Source organism: Gigantopelta aegis, chromosome 14, assembly GCF_016097555.1.
Source record: "Gigantopelta aegis isolate Gae_Host chromosome 14, Gae_host_genome, whole genome shotgun sequence".
In the NCBI taxonomy this organism is placed as follows: Eukaryota; Metazoa; Mollusca; class Gastropoda; order Neomphalida; family Peltospiridae; genus Gigantopelta; species Gigantopelta aegis.
In genome coordinates this window covers 48,006,951-48,034,299 of record NC_054712.1, presented here as the reverse complement: position 1 = coordinate 48,034,299, position 27,349 = coordinate 48,006,951, and the positions used below count along the sequence as shown (strand labels likewise).

At 40.0% G+C, this 27,349-nt stretch overlaps 1 protein-coding gene across 1 annotated transcript in view; it reads left to right on the top strand.

Moving 5' to 3' along the window:
* Positions 1 to 27,007, top strand: part of LOC121388162 (dehydrogenase/reductase SDR family member 4-like) — a 75,278-nt gene extending 48,271 nt beyond the window's left edge. The window contains exons 6-10 of the mRNA XM_041519401.1: positions 11,813 to 11,883; positions 13,408 to 13,459; positions 14,077 to 14,211; positions 15,327 to 15,382; positions 26,368 to 27,007. Of these exons, the coding sequence (XP_041375335.1) occupies positions 11,813 to 11,883; positions 13,408 to 13,459; positions 14,077 to 14,211; positions 15,327 to 15,382; positions 26,368 to 26,482 (429 nt within the window). The 3' untranslated portion in view covers positions 26,483 to 27,007. The remainder of the gene's footprint in view (positions 1 to 11,812; positions 11,884 to 13,407; positions 13,460 to 14,076; positions 14,212 to 15,326; positions 15,383 to 26,367) is intronic.
* Positions 27,008 to 27,349: the final 342 nt, after the last annotated feature.

Sequence of the window (27,349 nt, the reverse complement as noted above, 5' to 3'; positions counted from 1 at the left end):
CTCTGCATGTATAGAAATGCATTATGCAAACCAACAATACCATTCATCACAGTGTTTTCCCTAGAAATGAAGTAAGACATGGTAAAGTGACGTTTTGGGGGCATATTTTATGTGCAGTTTTAAATATAAGGGCTTTTTTTTCCATTATACAATTTTCAAAAGGACAAAAACCTTATGGCAGGGGATCAAAAATCCCATCGCCGTACGCCCATGCCAAGTGGAAGTTTCATGCCGGGCAAGTAATTATGTTAACTGCATATGCCCGATGACAAGTGACTAATGTAACACCTAAAACCTTTTTTTTAGATTTTGTTACAAATCCCGGTAAGGCTTTTGGAAAGAGTTCCGATCGTCCGAGCATTTACATAGCTTTAAAGAGAACTAACCCTAACCGTAAATGTTGGAATGATCGGAACACACCAAAACGGAAATCAATTTGTTGAAAAGTTCGATAACAACTTTAGAGTTATTCCCCTTTTACTATCGACCAAGATCGGTAATTTCCGCCACTGAACGTTCGACTGAATTCGTACAAGTAATCGGTTCGATTGTCTTCAAACTTGGAAATAACGTCCAATACGCTTTACAAGTTATATAAAAATAAACTATACATGCCTTTGTGTGCAATCAAAATGTTTAATCCTTGCAAACATGGTATATGAGGTGGGATACAGTTTACAACTGTCATATTCAAATTAAATTAGACGTTAACGTGGTTCCGGAATCTGCTCTTTGCAAATGAACGAGGGCGTAAAGCAAGTTTATAATTTCCGAGTTCACTTAACAAAGCATAAATATTATCAACTGTATTCTTATAAAAGATGTTTTAGTTTAGATATAATAAACCTTGTAGCAGAACATACTGTAGATCCTGAAATTAATGCGATCATAATATTAATGCGAAAACTGCGAGTTCGTGTTATTCGCATTAATAATATGACGCATTTATTTCTATGTTTTGTGTATGTGTCTCACGTTATTAAAACAAAACAAACAAAGATTAACATTCTAACATATAACACAACTGGAAATAAATTCATTGTAGGCAAGTCTGACTAATCGTTGACTAGTCCAGCAAGCTATGTGTCACACTCTTTTAAAACAAAGATTAAAATTCTAATACATTTATAAAACAACTGGAGCACAATTCATTGTAGACGAGACATACTAACTACAATAATCTAACAAGATGCCAGCCACGCGTGATGATTGCAGGGTCTTTGGCTATCCTATCAAAAGCCAACAGATACATCGCGTGTTTCGACAGCCTGCACCACCAGGTTGGATTCTTTTTTATCGAGATTCCTTGCTTCCACGTCATTTCTCCGTCTGACTGTCGACAAGTTTTTTTCGTGACTCGTATGACGGCCATTCTGCAGAACGCCACGGTTGTTCGCGTTTAGTCTCTACATGTCCGAGCCTGTCCTAGCAGTACTGGAAGATTGACCGCCCCACTCTAAGAAGAAATAGGAAGCGGGGTCGGCCCCTACTACTCTTTTTCTAGACTTTACCTTGCTTTATAGTGATACCATCTCGTATCCTCCGGAGTCGGGCCCGTCCGCACCACTATACCAACCCATGACGACTGGACTATACCCTAGTCTGATACTCTCTCTCGTTCAGACAGATCCGGCTTCTCAAGATCTGTATTTTCAGCACAGCAGTACACCTTCATCGTCTATCGAATGTCAATCTAGGGGTTTTCTTTTTCTTGACGGGATGCATCCCATCTCGTCCCTTTAAGCTGTGGCACCCAACAGCCTTAACGAGGCCACTCGCGTGGACATATCGATCGGACTTTAAACTTTTAGATCTGCGTTCAAAATTTTATGTCGAAATTACTTTTTTTTTTTTTTTTTAAATATTATTAAATAGTCCAATCCTCTCTTCTTTCTCTTATTTAATTTTGGACTTTCCTTCTAAAATGCTCCAAATTATATAAATATTCGGCCGAGCAGTCAATTCTTTTTTATTTTTGGATTGTAACCTTTTTTTTTTTTTTTTTTTCTTTTTTTATTCTATTAACTTTTTTACTAATTGCTATTTTCAAAATTCTGCCCATTTTCATCCCCCCCCCCCCCCCTCCATCCCGAGTCAGGCCACCGATCTTATCGGAGGTCGGACTCGGGATGGGCGTGTTCGAAACCCTAGTGGTATATGGACACGTTAAATTAGTTATCATCATCATCATCATCATCATCATCATCAATAGTTTGACACCGTCACGCCAGTGTTCTAGTAGACTAGTATTGTGTTACAAAAATAAAAATATGACCTAAAACATTTAGCCCGACAGCTGAAACTAATATATCGCAATACGGTTTTGACCGTATCGTTGCACCCCTACACTTTACCATGCCTTACTTCATTTCTAGGGAAAACACTGGACCCTCTGTAAACTGGAATTCCTTCAAAACCGGGCATTTTTCACGGTCCCTTTTTAAATATCAGTACAGCAAAAAACCTCTCTAAACCAGATACCCCTTAAAACTGGACCTTTCTTTTTACTTGGTCCCATGGGTGTCCAGTTAAGAGGGGTTTCACTGCATTTCAAACAAGGAACAAAGTTTCACTGAGAAATGCCACACAGTGGTTACAGGACAAAGTACCATGATTTTGTTTGTTTGGTAGGCATTAACATGCATATATAACATACAGTATAACCTCGATTTAACGCCAACCAATGTTCCAAAATAATTTTGGCGGTATAGTGAGGGAGCCTTGGGTTTACTACCAAACTTAATTTTTTTATAATACGCGAAGTCGGAAATGTTTAGTTCATCACCAAAGGACCGGGCATTAACTCTCAGAATTTCATCTGTAATAGGGACATTTTGAGCACGGGCATTGCTGAACCATAAGAATAATGCTTCTTCCAAAACCATGGTTCATACAGGCAAGGACCCATAAAATTCAAGCACTTTTCAAGGACCTACCTTATGTTTTCAAGAACCATAAATACAAACCTTAACCAGCCTTTTCGAACAATGTTTTTTAATAGAAAATGTATGTTTATATAGACAGTACTTTCTCAGACTTGAATAACTGAGCTATGCTGAAGCCTTCAGTATCCGCTTTGTTTTTTCTGTGCTTTTCACTGTTTTCGTGCGATTTGAGTGCACGCTCGACCATGGCGCCAAAGTTAATATCCTTGTGACAACAGGAATACGCGGCCTTTGACACGTCCTTACTCTCTCTGATCCACGCATATTTTCGACACCACGTTTTGTTAAAAACACACTTTCCACTAGGCATGTTTAAATTTGAACATGTGCTTGCAAAAACTTCAAAATCTAAGTGATTCCGTGTCGTCTCGCCTGACTATTGTTTGCAGTTCTCAAAACGAGGCTATTACGCTCGTCAATAATCGGTAAATCTCGGCTGAGGCATTCGGAACATAGCATTTGTCCCGGAATGGGCAGAGTACATTCGGGTCGCGGAACGTCGCGAGTGCTGGAATGAAAGTGCGAACACGGAAGTAAAAATGCTAAATTTCTTTCGAGTTTGTTCCGTAATTTCTGGTTAAAATAACATGAAATTCAAGCACTTTTCAAGCACTTTTCAAGCACTTTTCAAGCACTTTTTCCCCAAAAAGTGAAAATAAGCACTTTCATTTCAAGCTTCTAAATTCAAGCACTTTTCAAGACCGTGCGAACCATGAAATGGTGTGTTTTGTCAATTTCAGTTTTTTTCGGGCCGGTTCGACATTTTCATCTTCCCACTTTTCCTTTTGATGATGATGATGATAACTATTATCCTGTTCAATTATTTAGACCCAACGTTTTTTGCAAATGTTACGTTTATTTCCTATTCGATATTTGTTTTCTTTTCATTTACATGAAAACAAACCCAAACCTCGACAGGTTTTATATACAAATCATCATATAAAATGCACGAAGTTGACTTAATTCCACTTTTTAAAAATCTCTGTGTGTTCGGAATGCATGTTATTTCTCCTATAAATAACTAAGGTCATTTGCATATCAAAAGCATCATTCTATAGTGCGTTTCAAACTAATGTTCGGTTCTATCGTCCTATCCGCACAAATCGTAGTATGACCTATATTTAAGAAAATATCTGTAAACATGAAGCAGGCGCGGATTCAGGTGGGGAGTTCAAGTGACAAAACCTCAGTTTGAAAAAAAAAAATGTATCAAATATTATAATTATATTGTGGGGAATACACAAGCGCGCGCGCTGAAGGGAGAGACATACATACAGAGAGAGAGAGAGAGAGAGAGAGAGAGAGAGAGAGAGAGAGAGAGAGAGACGTCATTTATGTAACGACGCACTCAACATATTGTAATCTATGGTTATATGGTTATAGGGAGAGAGAGAGAAGAATATGGTATGCATGCGATTGGTGGAGGTGTGACCCTCTGCACAACCCCAACCCCACTTAAGGCTTCTTTTGTATATGGAGCGGGACGTAGCTCAGAGGTAAAGCGTTCGCTCATGGTAGGGTCGACTGATCGATCCCACATGGTGGACCCATTGGGTTGTGTCTAGTTCCAGCCTATGCACCACAACTGATGTATAAAGGCTGTGGTATGTGCTATCCTGTCTATGGGATGGTGCATATAAAACGTCCCTTATTGCTTATCAAAATTGCTTATCGGAAAAACAGTGGCCCATGTGGCGGTAGCGAGTTTCTTTCTCACTGTCATAATGCTCCTTAACCGTTTTGTCTGACGCCACATAAACGTATATCAAATGCGTTGAGGGTGTCGTTAAAATAAACATTCTCTCGTATGTATGTGTAGTCTATATGCATTTCTAGTCGATTAGTTTATAGGTTGTTAGGTTGTTTGATAGTGAATGATATGGAAATAAATAGTTTTTTTGGTGTTAAAGAGTTCATGCATACATTAAAGTAATACTCCTGATGGGTATGGAGAAATAACTTAATCAGTCGACAAACTCATTTCTTCATCACTATCTTCGTTAATGGGGACTATCACAGGGGGTATTTTATTTCTTATAAAACTATTTGTTTTCTAAAAATCTTCTTCGATCTTTATTACATGTTTAACTGCGTCAGAGAAGTGTGTAGGTGTGACAGAGTTCAATGCATGTGCAAGTTCTCTCCGCACCGTGGTCATTTTACCATCATTATGACGAGCTATGTGCCCTTTGACTTGACTCCATATCAGTTCTATCGGATTGAGTTTAGAATGTCTTGGCGGCAGTCTTAGACACAAGTGCCCATGGCGTTCAGCAATATCATCAGTAACAAATTGCTGTGCACATTTGTTACTTTTCACAATTTCATAAAGAACTGGCTTAGTCATGTTACTCTCAAAAGGTATATTTTCGTTTCGTAGCCACGACTGAATTTCTTCCTTTTTAGCGTTTAGTGCAGGACATCGTGTAATCTCAGTTAATTTGTTGTGGTAGCTTGCGTTATCCATGACGATAACAGAAGGTTCTGGTAGAGAAGGCATAAGTTGTTCTTCAAACCATTTGATGAAATTGTCATGATTCATCTCACCATGATAGTCTCCGTCTGTGTTTTTTAGCCTCGAAGATCAATTCACAGCCATCTATCAATCCATATTTATCACAAATAATAAGTCTTTTTCCCTTCCCAGTCACCGAACAGAGTTTAGGAACTCTATCAGCAGCGTCTGATTTCGGCAGGTGATTGGCGGTACTTGTGCCCGGGTGGATATCTGTCCAGTGGTGGGATGTTGTGTGGTTGACATTCACCCAGGTCTCATCTTGATACACTATTAAATACCCCTGTTCTCGTAAACTGGATATTTCATGGAGATAAGACAGTCTCCTGTCTGATATATTGGCGTCCTCAAAAATCACTTTTCCGGTTGTAGACATATGTTGGTATTTAAAATCGAGGTCATGGAGTGTTCTTTTGTGCGTAAAGTTGATATGGATATGTTGATTCCACATTCCTCCCTTTAAAGCCACGTTAATCTTATGTAATGTAGGTAATTCGCCCTCTCTATAAAATCTGTATACTCGTCGTCTAATAACATCTTTATCAAATAAATCGATGAGTTTTTGGTCGCGTTTTTTAACAGTGATTTCTGTGCTTGGATTCGTAGAGCTTAGATTTTTCACAGTTCTTTTTACTGTTGAAACCGAAACTTTAAGTGCAGCGGCAACTCGATCGACAATTCGATAAGAAGCATACCTAGGTCTACCGCGCTGATCTTCATCTTCACAATAATCGAAAACGTTCTTAATACACGATTTTACATCAACTGAAGTGTTTTTCGATTTACCCATATTTTTCCTCAAATAACAATAACAAGAATGTCGACTAATACATTTTCAATGAATTTATATACCCTACCTAACTTGTATTTTACGTGGTTTACACATTGCTACAATAGCACGTGCAGTCATAGATCGAAATAATGATGTTATTGACCAAGCAATGCTATCGTATTTTGGACATTCAGGGCTGTGTCTGCGGGATGAAAAAGTGGTTGAACCCATACGAGTCCGAACAATAGCCCTTTGGTTTTTCGCATTACAAATGTAACACCCAACCCCCAAACCCCAGCCCCTAGCACCACCATAAATACTATATATATATATACGTATGAGTTCCCAATTTAGAGGCAAATTAAATAACATTTTTTATTATTATTTGATGTTGGTGGCCTTTGACATTTTATCCCCCCTACCTGGTCTTCTGGGTCCGGCCCTGCATTAAATTTATTTATAAATTTGGAAAGCACATTCCTGCGGTGTGTGAGGTGATTTGTGTTTATTACTGTGCTACACCTCAGTTGTGTTAGGTTAGGTATGGTATGCTAATATATAATTGATATAATAAAATAAAAATACATAATACATTAGCTAAATTGATTAAATATAATGCACCTACAAGAAAGGGTTACATGTTCTGTTTGTTTACATCTATGTTTAACGGAAAGATTAGACAATGCTGTTTCACACTGCAAAACAATAATAACCTTGATTTAGTGAAACAAGCTATAATGGCCTTCACGTAGCCTCAGATCCCAATCTTTTGATATGCAAATGACCTTAGTTATTTATAGGAGAAATAACGTGCATTCCGAACACACAGAGATTTTTAAAAAGTGGAATTAAGTCAACTTCGTGCATTTTATATGATGATTTGTATATAAAACCTGTCGGGGTTTGGGTTTGTTTTCATGTAAATGCAAAGAAAACAAATATCGAATAGGAAATAAACGTAACATTTGCAAAAAACTTTGGGTCTAAATAAATGAACAGGATAATAGTTTAACGTGCCCATATACCACTAAGGTTTCGAACACGCCCATCCCGAGTCTGACCTCCGATAAGATCGGTGGCCGGACTCGGGATGTGTGTGTGTTGGGGGGGGGGGGGGGGGGGGGGGGGGGTGTAGTGTTAAAAATGGGCAGAATTTTGAAAATAGCAATTAGTAAAAAGTTAATAGAATATATATATAAAAAAAATTACAAGCCGAAAATAAGAAGAATTGACTGCTCGGTCGAATATTTATATAATTTGGAGCATTTTAGAAGGACAGTCCAAAAATAAATAAGAGAAAGAAGAGAGGATCGGACTATTTAATAATATTTAAAAAAAGAAGAAGTAATTTCAACATAAAATTTTGAACGAAGGTCTAAATGTTTAACGTCCGATATATATGTCCACGTGAGTGGCCTCATTAAGGCCGTTGGAGGTTGGCCTACGGCGAACCGATGAGTGGAGAACCGGCAAAGGCGGGGATAAGTGCTTCCATCTCTGGTCGGCGAGGATGGTTATGACACATTGATACTCCGGTAGTCGTTGCCGAAAAGGGCCTTGACGATCTTGTGGATGGTGTGGGTATCCATCTCTCTAACCAGGACCGCTTGTCGGTAGACTCCTCGGCGCTGAGTTACTACCAACCCCGTCTTGCCGGCTGTAGATTTGATGGTGTGTAGCTCGTAACCGCTTCCATCAGGCAGTTGTTTCAGTTCTGGTTCTGGTTTCACTAGTCCGCCCATCAGTGATGCCAGATCCGAGGTGTCCCTCTGCACGAACTTCAGCTAGCCGGACCTGATTTTCCCGATCTGAACTTTCCAGACGGCTTCCGAGTCGGAGGGGGACGGTGCTTGTGAAGGTGGAGGCCGGGCCTCGTCAGGTTGGTCGCTCGGCTGAGCGACGGCCTTCCTCTTTCAATGGCGGCTGATCGGGCCGGTGGCTTGACGACTGTCTGAGCCACGTAGTGCGGCGATGGAGGGCCTTTACGGGGCGTCTCACACACCGCGGTGTTGAGTCTGTCCCTCTCGGTGGTCGACGGTTCTGGCGTAGCAGGTTTCCTCGACTCAGGCTGGGCTGGGGGCGGCGTCGCAGAAGGGAAAATAGCAATTAGTAAAAAAGTTAATAGAATAAATAAAAAAAATAAAAAAAGGTTACAAGCCAAAAATAAAAAGAACTGACTGCTCGGCCGAATATTTATATAATTTGGAGCATTTTAGAAGGACAGTTCAAAACTAAATAAGAGAAGAGAGGATCGGACTATTTAATAAAAATTTTTTTTAAAAGAAGTAATTTCGACATAAAATTTTGAACGCAGATCTAAAAGTTTAAAGTCCGATCGATATGTCCACGCGAGTGGCCTCGTTAAGGCCGTTTGGGTGCACAGCTTAAAGGGACGAGATGGGTTGCATCCCGTCAAGAAAATCCCTAGATTGACAGTCGATAGACGTTGAAGGTGTAGTGCTGTGCTGAAATACAGATCTTGAGAAGCCAGATCTGTCTGAACGAGAGAGAGTATCAGACTAGGGTATAGTCCAGTCGTCATGGTTTGGTATAGTGGTGCGGACGGGCCCGACTCCGGAGGATACGAGATGGTATCACTATAAAGCAAGATAAAGTCTAGAAAAAGAGTAGTAGGGGCCGACTCCGCTTCCTATTTCTTCTTAGAGTGGGGCGTTCAATCTTCCAGTGCTGCTAGGACAGGCTCGGACATGTAGAGACTAAACGCGAACATCCGTGGCGTTCTGCAGAATGGCCGTCATACGAGTCACGAAAAAAACCTAGTCGACAGTCAGATGGAGAAATGACGTGGAGGCAAGGAATCTCGCTAAAAACAGAATCCAACCTGGTGGTGCAGGCTGTCGAAACGAGAAGCGTTCCAGCGTTCAATCAGTTCCAATGGCCGCATACATCCCAGTAGAAAACTTCATTTCGCTGACAAAAACAACGAAATGAAGGACCCCCAAGTCGAGAACACGAAAGCACGTGCAGTGTGCATACGCGAAACAAACACGTCTTACCGCGTGGAGCTCCAAACTGGGAATGTGAAATAATGAATCTAATGCACCCCTCTTTCTAGTGGCTGTTCTTTCTATACCGAGTGTTGATTGGACATAAACACCGCGCCTGCCTAAACAATTCTAGCACTTACATCCGTTAATTGCTACACAATAAACAAAAACAGATTCAGTATGTACTGCCAGTGTACAACGGTTTTAGGATTTCCCCAATCAACAGATCGCTAGTAATTATGTCACTATAATCAACTTTGTGACCAGACCATTGGCGGCAAAATCGAGGGAATTATAATGGCTAAATGGAGTTCGGTTCAAAAACGTTGGCGGATGGCGAATACCGAGGGTGGCGTTATATCGAGGGAAATAAACATGAATGAAAACGTTCTTTAAAGAAAGTTGGCGGTATGCGAGGTTGGCGTTAAATCAGGGGGCAATAAATCGAGGGTACACTGTACATATATAACATGTATATATCCAGAGGGTTCAAACACGCTTACTGTGGACATAGCCTGTGATTATAGCCAGGAATTGTTTTCATAGTAAGAAGTACAATGAATGATTACATAGGTAGATCCAAAGTGGACCTATTTCCCCATAACATGTTCAAGTAGCCCCCCCCCCCCTCTTTAATTTTTTCCCCCAATTTCCCCGAATATGAACCAAGTGGACCCTTTTTCTATTTTGTTTTTGCACCAACAAAAACTCCCTATGTATAAACCTGTATGTTTTAGTTCTGAAAGCGGACCATTTGCTTCAGCTGGTGGGTGGTTAGTCCAAACCCCCCGAATCCCCCCCCCCTCCCCAGCCTACGCCCCTGATTTGATGATACTTTTTTATGTCTAACGAAGGGATTTTAACTTGGTCATGTTAATGGTTTAATATTACACTACTTTGATTATTCTTACTGAGTAGCAACATGAAATATTTTATACATACAGAAAACTCACACTGCTTAAAATAATCAAAGTTAGTGTGCTACTTGTTCAAACAAGGGGCGCAATATTTCACACTGCTCAAATAGAATTTAGGGGTACAACTGCACTGAAGCCCCTCAAAACCTAAAGTCTGTACATAACTTCTCACACAGGACAGCACATACCAAAATATGTTTGCATACCAGTTATGGTACACTAATTGGAACAGAAAATAACACAAGCATCTTTCTTATAAATGTATTATGAAAGTTAAGTGCAGTGCTAGTTTTGAATCAATCAATCAAGCAAGTATCCTGTATTATCAATGCATAAATCATTTTTCATTTCAATTTTATTTTCGTGCTTATATCCAATTAAGGTTCATGCATGCTGTCCTGGGCACATCCCTCAGGTATCTGGGCTGTCTGTCCAGGACAGTGGGTTAGTTGATAGTGTGTTAGTGATTAGTGAGAGAGAAGAGGATATAGTGATCTTACACCTACCCATTGAGTTGTTAAAACTCGCTCTGGGTGGGAGCCGGTAACAGGATGTGAACCCTGTACCTACCAGCCGTATGTCCAATGGCCGCTATGTATAAATGAGAAAGCACCTCTTTAAATAAGTTTGATCTGTCCTCCGCATGCCCCACTGACACGTCACACCAGCTACGTTCAGATGTTCGTCTTTCAGTTTCCTAACGGCCGCGTGAACGTTTTTCTGCTTCCTGCTGCTAATCATCACCTTAGCGCCATCTTGTGCCAGTCTTCTTGCAGCCGCAAATCCAATTCTGTATGAAAAATACGGAACAATCCCGAGTAAAAGAGTTAGAACACCACCATAGAACACACTGACCAATCCATCACCAGCTGCTGGATGTCATTTCATTTCAACTTATTTTCATGCTTATATCCAATTAGGATGCAAGCACACTGTCCTGGGCACACACCTCAGCAATCTGGGCTTTCTTTCCAGGACAGTGGGAGAATTGTAAGTGGTTAGTGAGAGAGAAGAGGGTGTAATGGTCTTACACCTACCCATAGAAGAAGGAGGAAATGTTTTATTTAATGACACTCAACACATTTTATTTACGGTTTTATGGCGTCAGACATATGGCTAAGGAACACACAGATATTGAGAGAGGAAACCCGCTATCGCCACTCTTTTCGATGAGCATCAAGGGATCTTTTATATGCACCATCCCACAGACAGGATAGTGCATACCACGGCCTTTGTTACACCAGTTGTGGAGCACTGGCTGGAACAAGAAATAGCCCAATGGGTCCACCGACAGGGATCGATCTTAGACCAACCGTGCATCAATCAAACGCTTTACCATTGGGCTATGTCCCACCTCCTCCCACCCCCACCCATTGAGTCATTAAAACTCGTTCTGGGTGGGAGCCTGTAACGAGCTGCGAACCCTGTACCTACCAGCCCGGAAATAGGATGTATGGATGAATGGAAAAGATCGATCGATGGATGGAAGGAAGGAAGGAAAGATGAATGATGAATGGAGAGATATACAAATGGATGAACTTTCTGAAACATATATTTACTTTTATTTATTTCTTCATTTTGAAAAAGATATTTTATTATTTCCCACTTGAATTGTTTTGAATGCTTGCAGCCATTATGTGTTATTAATTTTCCAGATATTTGAGATCAATGTGAAAAGCTCGTTCTTGTTATGTAAAGAAGTTGTTCCTCACATGGAGGCGAGAGGGTAATAGCAATAATACAGCTGTTCTGTCTTTGTAACAATGTCTGAGAACTTGGACATAGTTCCGTGGGTATAATGTTTGCTTGAGGTACGAGTGGTCAAGGGATCGATTCCTCTCAGTGAACTCACTGGGTTATCCTACCATTGAAGGGGCAGGACGTAGCCCAGGGGTAAAGCGTTTGCCTGGTGCGCTATCGGTCTAGGATCGTCCCCCGTCGGTGAGCCCATTGAGCTATTTCTCGTTCCAGCTAGTGCACCACGACTGGCATTTTAAAGGCCGTGGTATGTGCTATCCTGTCTGTGGGATTGTGCATATACAAGATCCCTTGCTACTTGTCTATTGTTTAAAAGTTTGTTTCAACTTCATTTTCGTGCTTATATCCAATTAAGCTTCAAGCACACTATCCTGGGGACACACCTCAGGTATCTGGGTTGACTGTCCAGGACAGTGGGTTAGTTGTTAATTGTTAGTGGTTAGTGAGAAAGAAGAGGGTGTAGTGGTCTTACATCTACCCATTGAGCGCTTAAGAACTCGCTCTGGGTGGGAGCCAGTACAGGGAAGCGAACCCTGTACCTACCAGTCTGTAGTCCGATGGCTTAACCACTGCGCCACCGAGGCTGGTCTATTAAAAAGGTATTTTCCCCATTTCTTTTTTAACTACTACAAACACCAAGATGACCAGAAACACATTTGGCAAAATTGATAATTTAAAAAAAAACTGAATCCCAAATGCATTTATCGATATCATGCTTTATATTTCAAATATTTTAAAAGGACATACTCTAGTTTTTAAACACTACAGCATATTTTTCACTATTAGAGCCGTTTATGATTATCACTGAAATCAAACATCACTTATATTTTATTGTTTAGATTATCAATTTCCGAAGTGTGTCTGGTCATCCTGGTGTTTCTAATACCACAAAATGCATTTTTCATATTTTTAAAAACGTTTCTAAGAAGTAGCGGTTATTGATTAGAGTTCTAGTCTATTTTAAAGTATATTTTCTGGTTTTAACGTCACACCCTCTTCTTTCACTCTGTTGTAACTTTATTCAAATGAGGTAAAGGTTTGTAGATTAACTAAACCTAGTGTTCATTTGTTACGGGTTGAAACTAGGGTCTGTGTCTTTAATAGATCTTATTAGCCACATGTATTACATGCGAGTAGACTGGTCCGCTGTCTGGTTTAATAGTAATATTCCCTTTAAGTATTTCATTCTTACCCCTCCAACTTCAGCGCTGAAATTAAGATGCATGGTGCTATTTAACTTTATTCCTTAATCTCATCATCTAGTGTAAGTGTCGGGTACTCTGGTCCTAGTCGAGTTTGACCCTTGAGTACTCCGAGTCCAATATTTTTGGACACGTGGAGGTCCTGCTCCCCATATCAAATCCCTTGCATCCTCTTCCCGCTCACCCTTTTCATTCTATTTTGTTCCTAACTATATTCGGACATGAAATATAGGCCACCATGATCTACTTTTGTCAACAGCAGGTTATTATAAAAACTGTTTACCTTCCAGATCTGGGTCAGTTATACTGATCAGTTCGATTGCAGCCTATGCCCCGATGCATGTAAGTGATTTTGACTTGATGTCTGCAAAGTTTATTTACAACAGCATTATACTTTGTAAAAACAGGTATGTGTAACTTTTATATGGAAACCTGTAGCAATAGACATTTGACACTTTTGTTTTGAAATATTTTTGCCAAATTCGTTTACAATAGATGCACATTATATTTATTTTTGTTTCATTAGCGAATGGTTATTAATTTACACTGTAATTTAGTTTGTTAATGGCTACAATTACTATTTATTAATACAATTGAATATAAAAACTATTGATCATTAAATTAAATAAAATAAAACATAAGATTATTAAGATAATGAAAAATATTGCAATTGTTACATCCAAAAAAATCAAGTAAGTACTGAAGTAATTAATAAAAAGAAGAAGAAAAGAAATGCAAGTGAAAATACTTTAAATATAAAATTTTGGGCTCTTTTAAAAAATTGTTTTATAAGTTTTGATTTAATAAAATATGATCTTAGTTGACTGTTAAAGTTAACTGCATATATTTTATTGGTCTTATATTTTATTATATTAATATTTAAATTTGATTATAATAATTGCAATTGCATTGTGATATATATATATATATATATAATTATTATTAAAAAAAATTAAAAGTTATTAGGGGCATATTCAGTGAGTAAAACTGCGTTGATAGGACTCAGAAAGGCACTAGCTCCAAGCCTTGCAGATCTTAACATTCGGATAAATGTCATTGCTCCTGGAATCATCAAAACCAAATTCAGTGAAGCGGTGAGAAACCTTCTTATTCTGCAACCCAACTAACAATCCACTAGTACAGTGATATCCATCAAAGAATCCATTGTTTTGTTTCCCATTCCGATCAAGTCTTTATGAGTGGTATGGGGCCGGGACGTATCCAAGTGAGACGGCGCTCACTCGATGCGCGGTCAGTGTGGGATCTATCCCTGTTGGTGGGCCCATTGGGCTATTTCTCATTCCAGCCAGTGCACCACCACTGGTATATCAAAGGCTGTGGTATGTACTACCCTGTCTGTGGGATGATGCATATAAAAGATCTCTTGCTGGTAATTGAAAAGAGTAGCCCATGAAGTGGCGACAGCTGGTTTCCTCCCTCAATATCTGTGTGGTCCTTAACCATATGTCCTACGCCATATAACTGTAAATAAAATGTGTTGAGTTTGTCGTTAAATAAAACATTTCATTCTTCTTCTTTTTTTTATGAGTGGTGTAGCATAAAGTTGTGTATGTGCTATCTTGCCCAGTGTTTCCTAGTTGATATAATATACAAATGTCCTATCATTGAGCTGTGTTATGTCAGCAAGATCCAACCTTCACATTGGACCCATTGGTTTTCTTGTTCCAACCAATGTCCCATGTATATCAGACTATGGTATGTGCTGTCCTGTCTGCACACAAATGATCCCGTGATGATAAAGAAAAAATATAACGGGTTTCCTATGAAGACTACCTGTCTCAATTACTAAATATCTGACATCCGGTGATTAATTAATCCTAGTGTGCTCTAGTGGTGTCGTTAATAAAACCTTTTTCATTGAGGAGGGGCGGGATGTAGCCTAGTGGTACAGCGCGCGGTTGGTGTGGGATCGATCCAGTCGGTGGGCCCATTGGGCTATTTGTCGTTCCAGCCAGTGCACCACCCTGTCTGTGGGATGGTGCATATAAAAGATCCCTTGCTGCTAATTGAAAAGAGTAGCCCATGAAGTTGTGACAGCGGGTTTCCTCTCTCAATATCTGTGTGGTCCGTAACCATATGTCTGACGCTATATAACCGTAAATCAAATGTGTTGAGTATGTCGTTAAATAAAACATGTCTTTCTTTTTTTTTCTTTGAGCTGAGAATTAAATCCCTTTTCTCCTTTCAGCTGTGGAAGAATGAGACGACCCGGGAACTGGCAGAAAGTACCGTACTGATGAAGAGGTGAGTTTGAAACCCAGACGATTGATAACAGCGTAAACCAACACATGCCACTAGCCTGGAAAACTTCCATTACAGCGTAACCTGCACCTCCCACTTTTTTTTATTTTCATTTTATGTGAAAGTAAATAAATGTTATTTAGATTATTATATGTGGCAAGCAAGTTTCAGGGTAGCCCGAGTACTCTGACTGTAAGAGAGCTAGACGGACATTTGGACATAAACACGCTCTCATTACAGTCAGAGACCAACCTATGTCTTTTTTTGGCAATTCCTGACTACCAGACGGTAGGCAACGAGTCCCGCTCTAATACCACAACAATCCTATGTTTGACGTCAAATACCTTTACATCAATCATTTTCGAGTTAAGTGATACAAAAAAATCCACATATTAATCACTAATACACTTACTACAGAAAGAAACCCGACAGCACCCACATTCAGCTACGCTTCGTGACACTCCGTCGCAACAATTGCAAAGCTCGGCGATCTATTTCGAGACGTAGACCACGTGATCGCGCACTGGGCGATTCCGCCTTGTGCAGCAGTTACAGGGGCCGTCTCATATCAAGCGGTTATTATTTTCATAAACAAATCGTCAGTCAAAAAAGAACTTGTAAATCAGCGACAAATATCATTGTCGTACTGTTAACTGCCAATGCGTATCGATGGGTAATCTCATTAATTGTGGCTACATTCTACGCTGAAAAAAGTTCTAAACCTTTTTTTAAAACTCCCACACACCCTCTCGTTCTGAGTACAGTTTGTGGCCCTGATCAGAAATCGTGGTAGCGTACTTGAACATCAAACTGATATAAGCAGGTTAATTCCCGACATCGGACCTGGCAGTCATTTGTGGCCATACATGCATACGGCGAAACTCATCGCCATCGGTCCCTAGGCGTCAGCTTGTCTACTATGACGGAACTCCTGTCTACAACTGATCATTGAGTATTGTGTTACAGAATCGGTCTTTGTTCAGTTGTTGAAAACAATTGGGCTGTGTTCTACGTAGGTTAATTCATTGTCAATAATTATTAACTACCATACATATATGTGATTTACATTTGCTTGGATAAAACGATCGTTCATATGAAATTAGTTATTAAGCAAACAGAATACTTACAACCAACCCAAAACAAAATTTGAACTTTTTATTACTTAATTTACTAGTATCCTACCGCCTTTTTCTTCTTTATTTTTCTTTTTGCTTTTTAATGAGATATTACACCACAGTTTCACATTTGAGTCATTTCCGCATATTTCTTAGGGAGTGGGTTTCAGCTCAGTCGTTTGAGTGTTCGCGTCGCAGGATCGAACAACCTCGATGGATCCATTCAACCAATTGATTTCTTTGTCGTTCCAACTAATGCACCAGAACTGGTCAGTGGCCTGTGGGAAAATACATATAAAAGATCCATTGCTAATGTAGCGGGTTTCTTCTCCAATACTCATATCAGAGTTACCAAATGTTTGACATCCAATAGCTAGTGATTAATTAATCAATGTACTCTAGTGGTGTCGTTGAACAAAACAAATTTCAATATTTTTTAGTTTGATCTGAATAGCAAAACAACTATAAGATAAGTTTTAAAGATCGAATGAGCTATGCACCGATTCAATTTTGATTTTGCAGTAACAAGCATTGCCATCCTTCCCCTTAACGCCTCGGAATACATCTTATGATACCCCATCCCCTCAAGAGCGTTACGTAATTGTTGAAAAAAAACACACACCCACACACACTCTACTACTGTACTAATGACTAATTCATAAAACATAAAATAATCAAATTAAATTACTACTTACTTTATCTTTCATAAGAGGAGGCAGTACGTAGCACATACTTTTGCCGTATCCTGTCGATAACACCCAAATGTATCCTTCAAATTCAAAATGGAATCAATAATGTGTAATTGTTTTGGTTTAATGACGTAATGAAATCCAAATTCATCCAAAACGGCATTAGCCAACTCTTCCATGTTGTAACTTCGCTTGATATGAGACGGCCCCTGTAACTGCTGCACAAGGCGGAATCGCCCAGTGCGCGATCACGTGGTCTACGTCTCGAAATAGATCGCCGAGCTTTACAATTGTTGCGACGGAGTGTCACGAAGCGTAGCTGAATGTGGGTGCTGTCGGGTTTCTTTCTGTAGTAAGTGTATTAGTGATTAATATGTGGATTTTTTTGTATCACTTAACTCGAAAATGATTGATGTAAAGGTATTTGACGTCAAACATAGGATTGTTGTGGTATTAGAGCGGGACTCGTTGCCTACCGTCTGGTAGTCAGGAATTGCCAAAAAAAGACATAGGTTGGTCTCTGACTGTAATGAGAGCGTGTTTATGTCCAAATGTCCGTCTAGCTCTCTTACAGTCAGAGTACTCGGGCTAGTTTCAGGGCAGCACATCTAGACCCTCCTATAAACTCTGCTCGCCAGTCTAGACCCCCCCCCCCCCCCGGATTAAAATTCCTGTACACATCCCTGCCTCCATTTTAAAATTTGCTGGCGTTACAGTCTATTTGATGGGCACAAATGTCTCTTTTTTTGCTGATGGCATTAACCCGAGGTAAAAAATTAATCATTTGCCAGTATCAAATACACAAATACAGTATTTCATAGACAATAACACCAGCAAATCTAAAAACTCCATATGGTCATATTCATTGTAAATTGAATTTTTGTTTTCCACAGAATCAGCTGTATGTCTCGTATTTTATAAAAGAAATACCTGGCTACCACCTAACCTGAGACCCTCGAACAGTTAAAGGGACATACCCTAGTTTTTAAACACTAACGCATATTTTTTACTATTATAACCGTTTTTCATAACTGAAATCATACTTTACTTAGATTTTATTGTTTAGATGATCAATTCCGTATATTCGAAGTGTTATTGGTCATTCTGGTGTTTTTAATATCACAAAATGCATTTCTCATATTTTTAAAAACGCACGTGCGTCTGAGAAGTAACACTTATGGAGTTAAGTTTTAGTCTATTTTTAGAGAGTATTTCACCATTTCAAAGTCGCAAACTTATGATTCATTTTATTGTAACTTTATCCAAATGTGTTATAGGTTTGTAGATTAACTAAACTAAGTGTTAATTTTCACGGGTTGAAACTAGGGTATGTCCCTTTAACTTGGCCTGTCCCACATTCTAATGATATTATTGGTCAGGTCAGGTCATAGGGTTTTACGTGCACATTCGGAACAAGCTGTTGTAGCGCATGCCTGTCATGGACGCATGTGTTACCGTCCAGGACAGAAAAAGGGTTTGTGGTGGGTGAGAGAAGGGGACCGCCTGCGCCTCTGTCCAGGACAGCAAAAGGGTGTGTGGTGGGTGAGAGGAGGGGGCCGCCTGCGCCTCTGTCCAGGACAGGGAAAAGGTCTGTGGTGGGTGAGAGGAGGGGACCGCCTGCGCCTCTGTCCAGGACAGGAAAAGGGTCTGTGGTGGGTGAGAGGAGGAGACCAGCGTGCGCCTCTGTCCAGGACAGGAAAAGGGTCTGTGGTGGGTGAGAGGAGGGGACTGCCCGCGCTGGCAAGAGAGCACCAGCAGCCCGACCAGGATCGGCAGTGGGAGGGGGCATTTTTGGAGCCATTGAATTTTAAATATCCTATAGGATTAAATCAAAAAGTAAAAGATTGCGCACCTGTATTATGCAGTTGCCCGTCTTAAATCATCACTATTCAGTACCCCACAGGTCATGTCATGTCATGTCATGTCATAGGGTTTTGTGTGCACATTCAGAACAAGCTGTTGTAGCGCACGCCATGGCAGGAAAGGTGGGGGGAGGGGAGAGGAGGGACCGCCTGCACTGGCAGGTGCAAGGAAGCACCAGCAGCCCGATCAAATCGGTAGCAGGCGGGTGGTGGTGCTATGGAATTTGAATGGAGCAGTTAAATGTCAAAGGAAAATAGTGCGCAATTTTGATCGAGGGAATTTGGCGCAATTTTTAACGGTCGGTCGAAAGGTAAATGGCCGAGCTAATATAGGTTTTGATATTAGTGAATCGAGAGTAGCTCGTTAATTTTAGACCTCTACGATGCTGTGGTGTCTCCCTATAAAGGGCCTGACCGCTTCTGGTCGAGGCATCACCAAATACCAAGTTATTATTAGCAGCAAGTATTGGGGGTTTGGGTGGGGGAGGCCGATATTCTTTTGTTCAGCTTCCCCCGGGTGCATTGCAATTGTGTACTCGGAACCGGTATTCTTTTGTCCGGTTCCTTATTAGAGTACGTGCTGAGCCATTAAATGGGGGCGGGTGCATTGTTATCATTAGTCAATGCACCCTGTGTACTGATGCAGTGAGAGTGTAGTCTGTGTGTGAATCCTAGTTTTGTCTTAAGGTTGTACCTATTGTCTTAAGTCCCTATTCTAGTGAGTTCAACGGTCATTCATGGCCAGCCATCCCCCTCCATCCTTGTATAGCATTGAATACAATGACGGAGGGGAAGTTAAACTAGCCTAGCTGTCTAATTTAATTAAAGGGTTAAACCCTTATAGTGTAGGTATTGGTTTAAAAAGCCTAGTGCTTGGCATACTTAACTTTATTACCAATGCAATAAAACGAAACTAATGTTGGCAAGTAGCAATTGTATACATATATGCACCAATCTAGGTACTTAGTTTGAAGAATTTTGATTCCCGCCCCCTAAATATAGGATTTTAGTAGGCTTACTTGATTTGCCTTCAGGCTATCTGGATAGTTGGGTATCGGTTTTCCTGCATGTCTCTGCTTCTGGAACACTAGCTGACTTACCTTAGTTAGCTAGGATGGAATGCATCAGTAATAAAAAATTAAAAAAATTAAAATAAAAATGGTGCGGGTGCAAAGACAAATTCGTGCAGTTTATTTACAGTTAGGTGTAGTGGGGTTCTTGATCCGTGATTGACTGGATTGGACCAACGAGAGTGCTGCAAAAAATAGGCGATAATTAGTGGTCGTTTCACCATTCTCTCCTCGGGTTGGAATACGTGGTGCGTAGGGTGGATGTTCCATCCAGGGAGTCACGGGTGTCACGAGTTAAGCAGCGTATTAATTACTTTACTTAATTATAGATCGCCACCTTCCCTCCGTTGGTCCCCCAGATTGGAGTGCATGTCGGTCGAGTGCAGAAGGTCGCTCTTCTCTCTGGGAGACGTACAGGCGGGTGGTTGTGATCATTTTCTAATTTTAGTTTTTAACATTTTGACTGTCAGGAGCCCGATGGGTGTGCTACGGTTTCCCATCCTGCCTGCGATCAGTCGGGTTGGTGGTCTGCGTCGACCGAACGCTGGCAAGGTGGGCAGTACGTGGCACTTATAGTTTTGGTTTGGTGGACTGGACGAATTGATATACTGCTTTGAAGGTTTTATGTTTTAGATATTTATCAGGGTTAAGTAAAAAGTTAGGTGTAATTGGTTTATTGTGGTTGGCTTCGATTATTGATTCTATCATTAGTTTTCTCTGGCTGTTGTGTAGCGTGCAATCCAGGAGATAGTGTTTCATATCTTCTCGGGTGCCACACTCGCAGTCAGGAGTTTTATTGGTAAAAGAGCAGCTGTTGAGGTGCGAAGATTTACCTATGTGCAATTTAGTAATTATTTTATCCACATAAGTGTTTAACTGTTTAGGTCTGATAGAGTTGACTAGTGGTTTGATGTTATAGTGCCATGTATTGGTTGTTAGGTCCCAGTTGGCCTGCCATTGATTAATGTAGTGTTTTCTTGCTTTTGACATTAGTTCTGATATTCCTAAAGGTAGTGCTGTAATTTTACTAGTGATTGAAAGTGCAGTTTTGGCTCCATAGTCAGCTATTTCATTGCCAATTATACCTACGTGAGCTGGGACCCATTCGAATACTACTGTTAAATTAAGCTGGTTTAGTTCATGAAGTTTATTGTGGATGGCTGTGAGGATATCTGGCCTGGTAGATTTATTAGTTTGAAGTGATTGGATAGAGCTAAGACTATCTGAAAAAATAACGCTTTTAGAGTATTGTTTAGTTTTAATCCAGATTAGGGCTTCATAGATCGCTGTCAGTTCTGCTGTATAGACTGATAGGTTATCTGACATCTGAGTATATGGTCACTAAAAGTTAGTTTTGAGTGTGTGAAGACTTTCCCATGCTCCTATACCACTAAGGCTTCGAGCATGTCCACCCCGGGTTCGGTCTCTGGAGGCCAGGGGCCCAATCCGGGACAGACATTTAGTTTTGAGTCGAACGTGACTCCTAGGAATTTAAATTTTTTGACTCTTGAGATTGGTTTATTGTTTGAAGTTATTTCGAGATTATCGGCTGAGTTGACTTTATTGAATAGCATACAGACTGTTTTGTTTTCCGATAGTTTAATGCCCCAGTCCTGGGCCCACTTATTTAGTTTATTCATATCGTTTTGCATTAGGCTAAATAGATTTTTGATTACTCTGCCTGTGCGCCAAATGGCGCAGTCATCGGCGAATAGTGCTGTATTTAGTGGAGTGGTTGATTTAATTTTACTTTTAGCATTGAGTGCTTTATTTATGTCGTTGATAAATATATTGAATATGGTTGGTGATAGGACCGAGCCTTGTGGGATACCATTGATTATTTCGGTTTTATGTGAGTAATGTCCATTTACTCTGACTGATATTGATCTGTTGTGAATAAAGTTATTAATAAAGTTGAACATGTTGCCTTTAATACCGTTAGTTTTTAGTTTATTGAGTAGTCCCTGGCGCCATACCATATCGAAAGCTTTTTTAATATCTATAAAGATTGCTAATACTTTGTTGGATTTGCGGAAGGCGTCATTTATGCTATTTTGGAGTCTAACTATCTGGTCTATTGTTGAGTGCTTAGTTCTAAATCCGCTTTGTACATTTGTAATTAGTTTATTCTCTAGTAAGTAGTTATTTAGTCTTTTATTGATAATAGTTTCTAGCGTTTTGCAGATGTGCGATGTGAGTGTTATCGGTCTATAACTCCCCGGGAGGGAGTGGTCTTTTCCCGCCTTTGGGAGGCTGAAACACTCTGCATGCTTCTATGCTGTGGGCATTTGGCCCTCCTCCCAGATTCTGTTATAGAGCGATAACACTACCTCTAGGGTTACATCTGGCATATGTTTTAGTAGAGTATAGCTGATTTGATCTGGCCCTGTGGCAGTGCTTTTTTTTGCTTTAATGGCCGCTTTTAGTTCTATTAATGTTAGTGGTTTATTAAATTCTAAATTATCCGTGTTAGGTTGATTATCCATCATAGTATCATTTGTTGGTAAGTTGTTATCTTTCTTAAGTTTATCAAAGAATTATTTAGGGAAGTTTTCGTTGCTGCTGTTTTTACTAAATGTTTGACTTAGGAGATCTGCTTTTTGTTTATTTGTGGTAGCTATTTTATTTTTTTGGAGGACTGTAGCGATCGTGCGTTGTCCTTGTATAGCTTGAACTTTTTTCCACATTTCTCTAATAGATGTTCTGTTATTAATTTCAACACAGAATGTCTGCCAGCTGGTCTGTTTAGCATCAATGATTAGTTTGCCTATTTCGTTTTTTGCTATTTTATATTTAGTGTGGTATTCTGGTTTACCTGTTTTTTTTAAAGAGTTTTCGCATCCTGTTTCTGAAGCCGCATTTTGTTTTAATTTCGTCCGTCCACCAACTGACAGGTGAATTTTTTGTTGGTTGTTTGGTTTTCGGTATATTATTTTCCGCTATTTTAATTATTTCGTTGGTAAATTTAGTGGTCGCTTCATCGATATCTATATTAGTTTCTAGTTTAATTTGGCTGCATTCGCTTGTAAAGCCTGCCCAGTTGGCTTTACTAAATTTGAATTATGGTAAGAATTTTTCTTGTTCGGTATATTCTATATTACTTTTATAGTTGGTTAGTATGGGTAGGTGGTCGCTATTTAGAGTATCAAGTACCTCCCATTGGGCGTTTGCCCCTATATTATTAGAGGTTATGGTAAGATCGATGGCAGATGAGGTTGCTAGTTGGTCGTGATTGTAGGTGGGGCTGCCATCGTTGAGACATACTAGGTTGTTTATGTTAATGAAGTTTTCTAGTATGTCTCCTTGTGTGTCGGAGTGCTGACCTCCCCACAGTGGGCAATGGCTGTTGAAGTCTCCTACTAGGATTAGGTTATTATTTGGTTTAATAAGTTTATTGTAATCGTTTATAGTTAGCTGTTTATGGGCTGCTCCCGGTGGGCTATATACATTGATGACGTCTATAGGCATCTTTTTATTTAATACAGTAAGTCCTAGGACTTCCAGATTGGTATTTAAGGCTTCGTATTTAATTTCGCTATGCGGGATGGTACTTTTAATGAGTGTGGCTATTCCACCTCTAGTGCTATTTTCTCTATTTTTATAGTAAGTTGTATAGCCTGGGATTTTGAATTTTTTAGTTGTTATTTTATTATTACATTTTTTTGAGCCAGTTCCTAGCCAAGTTTCTTGTATGCATATAATATCTGGCTTGGTGTTGTTGGTGCTAATGAGTTGAATGAGTTCGGCACCATGTCCCATTGAGTGGAGGCCTTTAGCGTTCCATTGGAGAACGCTAAGGCCATTTTGCTTCAGAGTACTTTGTTTACTGGCGTGTGGAGGTGGATCTCCCATGATTTATCCTGATCGTTATTGATTTTATCCGTTAGTTTTATTTATTTTTATTTTGTTTTAATTATTTTTATTTTTAATTAATTTAGTTTTATTATTTTAAAGTTATTTTTTTTTTTTTGTCTTATGTCGGCTTTAATGGTGGAGATTTCGATGGCTAGTTTCTCTATTAAGGCTTTAACTTCACTGACTTGTGTCTGCTCAGTGGCTTTAACTTTTTCCGCATAGGTGATTGATTTTGTGACTAGATTATCTCTGGTTATTTTTGGTTGGATTTTGTTTTTTTCATGTTTTTCCAGGAGGTTCATTTGGCGCATCGCCCTTTGATAGTGGTTGCACCGAGTGTCGTGTGCCATGTGCCTATCCAAGCAATTGGGGCATTGGATGGGCTTGGTGCAAGGTGAGTTAAGGGAGGCTCTAGCATGATTTTGGCCGCACCCGCAAGTGGGTGGGTTTCTATAATGGCGGCATTTTGCAGCTCCGTGCCCCCACTGTTGACAGTGGTGGCACTTACTGGTTTCTTTTCATAGGGGAGGAGGGAATATCTGCGCCCTTGAATTATGATTTGGTGATCGCAGGGACGGGTGGTTGTTGTTAAGAGGTACCCGTTTGTCCAGGTTGTTACCTCTTTGATTTCGAGGTTGGGGTTGTCCTCTTTCAAAGTTTGGAGTGAGGTGGCTAGGGCTGGTAGTGGGTGGAGCTTTGCAAGCCATTTGTTAGTACTGGTGGGGGTGGGGGGGGGGTGGTCTTATCGGTGGGGGTGGGGGTTTGGCTCTGGATGTTGGGCTGGCTTTTCAAATTGCCCCTACTACTCTTTTTCTAGACGTTACCTTGCTTTATAGTGATACCATCTCGTATCCTCCGGAGTCGGGCCCGTCCGCACCACTATACCAACCCATGACGACTGGACTATACCCTAGTCTGATACTCTTTCTCGTTCAGACGGATCCGGCTTCTCAAGATCTGTATTTCAGCACAGCACTACACCTTCAATGTCTATCGACTCAATCTAGGGGTTTTCTTGACGGGATGCAACCCATCTCGTCCCTATAAGCTGTGCACCCAAACGGCCTTAACGAGGCCACTCACGTGGACATATCGATCGGACTTTAAACTTTTAGATCTGCGTTCAAAAGATTATGTCGAAATTACTCTCTTTTTTTTTAATTATTATTAAATAGTCCGATCCTCTCTTCTTTTTCTTATTTAATTTTGGACGTCCTTTTTCCTGCGGCGGACGTCGTAGCTTTGGTGCCTTCTTGTTGGTCCGTTGTTTTAGCTGAGGTTTGTTTGGTGGACCAGAGGAAAAAAACAACTTTTTTTTAGCTTTTCTTTGTAGGCAATTTAAGATGTTTTTTTATGCTGTGTACTATTGTGGCACTGGCTGCTTTCGTCTGTTTGTGATCCGGTTTGCCGGGTTTGGTTTGTGTCTCGGTTCTTGTATTTGTAAACATGGTTTGTTTGCCCGGCGCTGCGGACACTGGTACAAGCTGCACCACTGATATTGTGTCCGAGCTCGGGCTTGTATAAATGTGGAAGGTGCTGCCTAGTGCTTTGAGGGCGGATTCGTCCCCTTTGATAAATGTGTCTCCGGTGTTTGTTTGTCTATGGTTAAAAATGGCTGTAGTGCTTGTCATGTTCGTTATTGTTTTCTGCCAAAAGATGTATTCGTAGAGTGTTGGGTTCTGCCCCTTGATTAATATCTGCCGAATGCCTGGGTGTGGTGCTTGTTTGTGTGCCTGTGGGTTTTTTTTTTTGTGTATGCGCGTGTTTGATAGTAACTCAAATCTGTGGGTTAATAGCACCTCGGGGTGGATTTTGTCTATTTCGTTGGCTCTGTCCTCTGTGTCCTCAACGTCTGAATCTTCCTTACTGAGGTTTAACTCGCACTTCCTTTTGGCGGCAGTGCGAGGGGTATTGGGGGCACTATTTACTGCTGATTTAGAGGTGGAGGTATATCAGGTTTTATAGCATTGGGATACATTTTCACACACATTTTTACTGAATGTGATGTACTTGTTTATAAATAGGTAAATAAATAGAAAAGTTATGTGTATGTGTTTTGAAACCAATCCTGATTAATGCATACAATAAAGTATTTCTTGTGTATATTGAAAATCAATTGAAACCGGCCTCGGTGGTGTCGTGGTTAAGCCATCAGACATAAGGTTGGTAGGTACTGGGTTCGTAGCCTGGTACCAGCTCCCACCCAGAGCGAGTTTTAACCACTAACCACTAACTCACTGTCCTGGACACACAGCCCAGACAGTTGAGGTGTGTTCCCAGGACAGCGTGCTCGAACCTTTATTAGATATAAGCACACAAATAAGTTGAAATGAATGAATGAATTGAAAATCACAGTTTTATTATCATGTACTACAGTTTGAAGTATTTGTTTTTCAGGATCGGAACACCTGAAGAGTGTGATGGTATCGTTTCCTTCCTCGCTTCCGATGATGCCTCCTACATCACAGGGGAGACAATTCTAATAACTGGTGGAATGCAAGCACGGCTATAGACAGCACAGAGTTGTGTTGACTTTGGTGTTACATCTGTGAATAACAAGAGTATATCACACTTAACAATGATACTAATCTAGTGAAATAAACTTCACATCAGTTCATAGTGATCATATGATTGATTATATGGTATAATTTTCCCAGTCTATAGCACAGGCCTACGGTATTAAGAACTTGATTTTTGAATGTCACCAGATGTAAAATTCAGTGTTGTCAAATGAAGACTTATCTACAAATTTAAGTACTGCATGACAATATTCTTCAACAGACGATTGGATAACCCTTGTGATTGCAAAAGAATAAAAACAAATCCAGCCAATATTTTTTAAGCAAACATATTTTCTAATTTTCATGTTAAAAAAAAAGAAAAGTATTTCACAGTTCAGCCAGCAGTTTTTTGGTTTACCTTACATTTTAGAAAAACATTCTTTGATAAAGGATGGATAAAAATAAAAGATTGAAACGTGGTTGTTTTTAAAAGTGACAGACCCTAATTTTTAAACATTACTGCATATTTATCACTATTTGAGACGTTTTTCATTATTAAAATCAAAACATTTTAAAGATTTTATTGTTTACATTATCCATTTCCGTACGACTTAGAGTTTCTCATCATCCTGGTATTTCTAATACCTCAAAATGCTTTTTTTTTCTTTCTTTTTTTAAACGCATGTACCTCCAAGACACAAGTCTATTGTTTAAAGGGTATTTCCCCATTTCAATGTCACACTCTTTGTGTCACTTTATATTGTAACTAAATCCATGTGTTACAGGTTTGTTGATTAACTAATCGTCGCGTCCATTTTCACGGGTTGAAACTACGGTAGATCTTGTAACTTTAATAAATTCAATTTCACCTCCTGTCA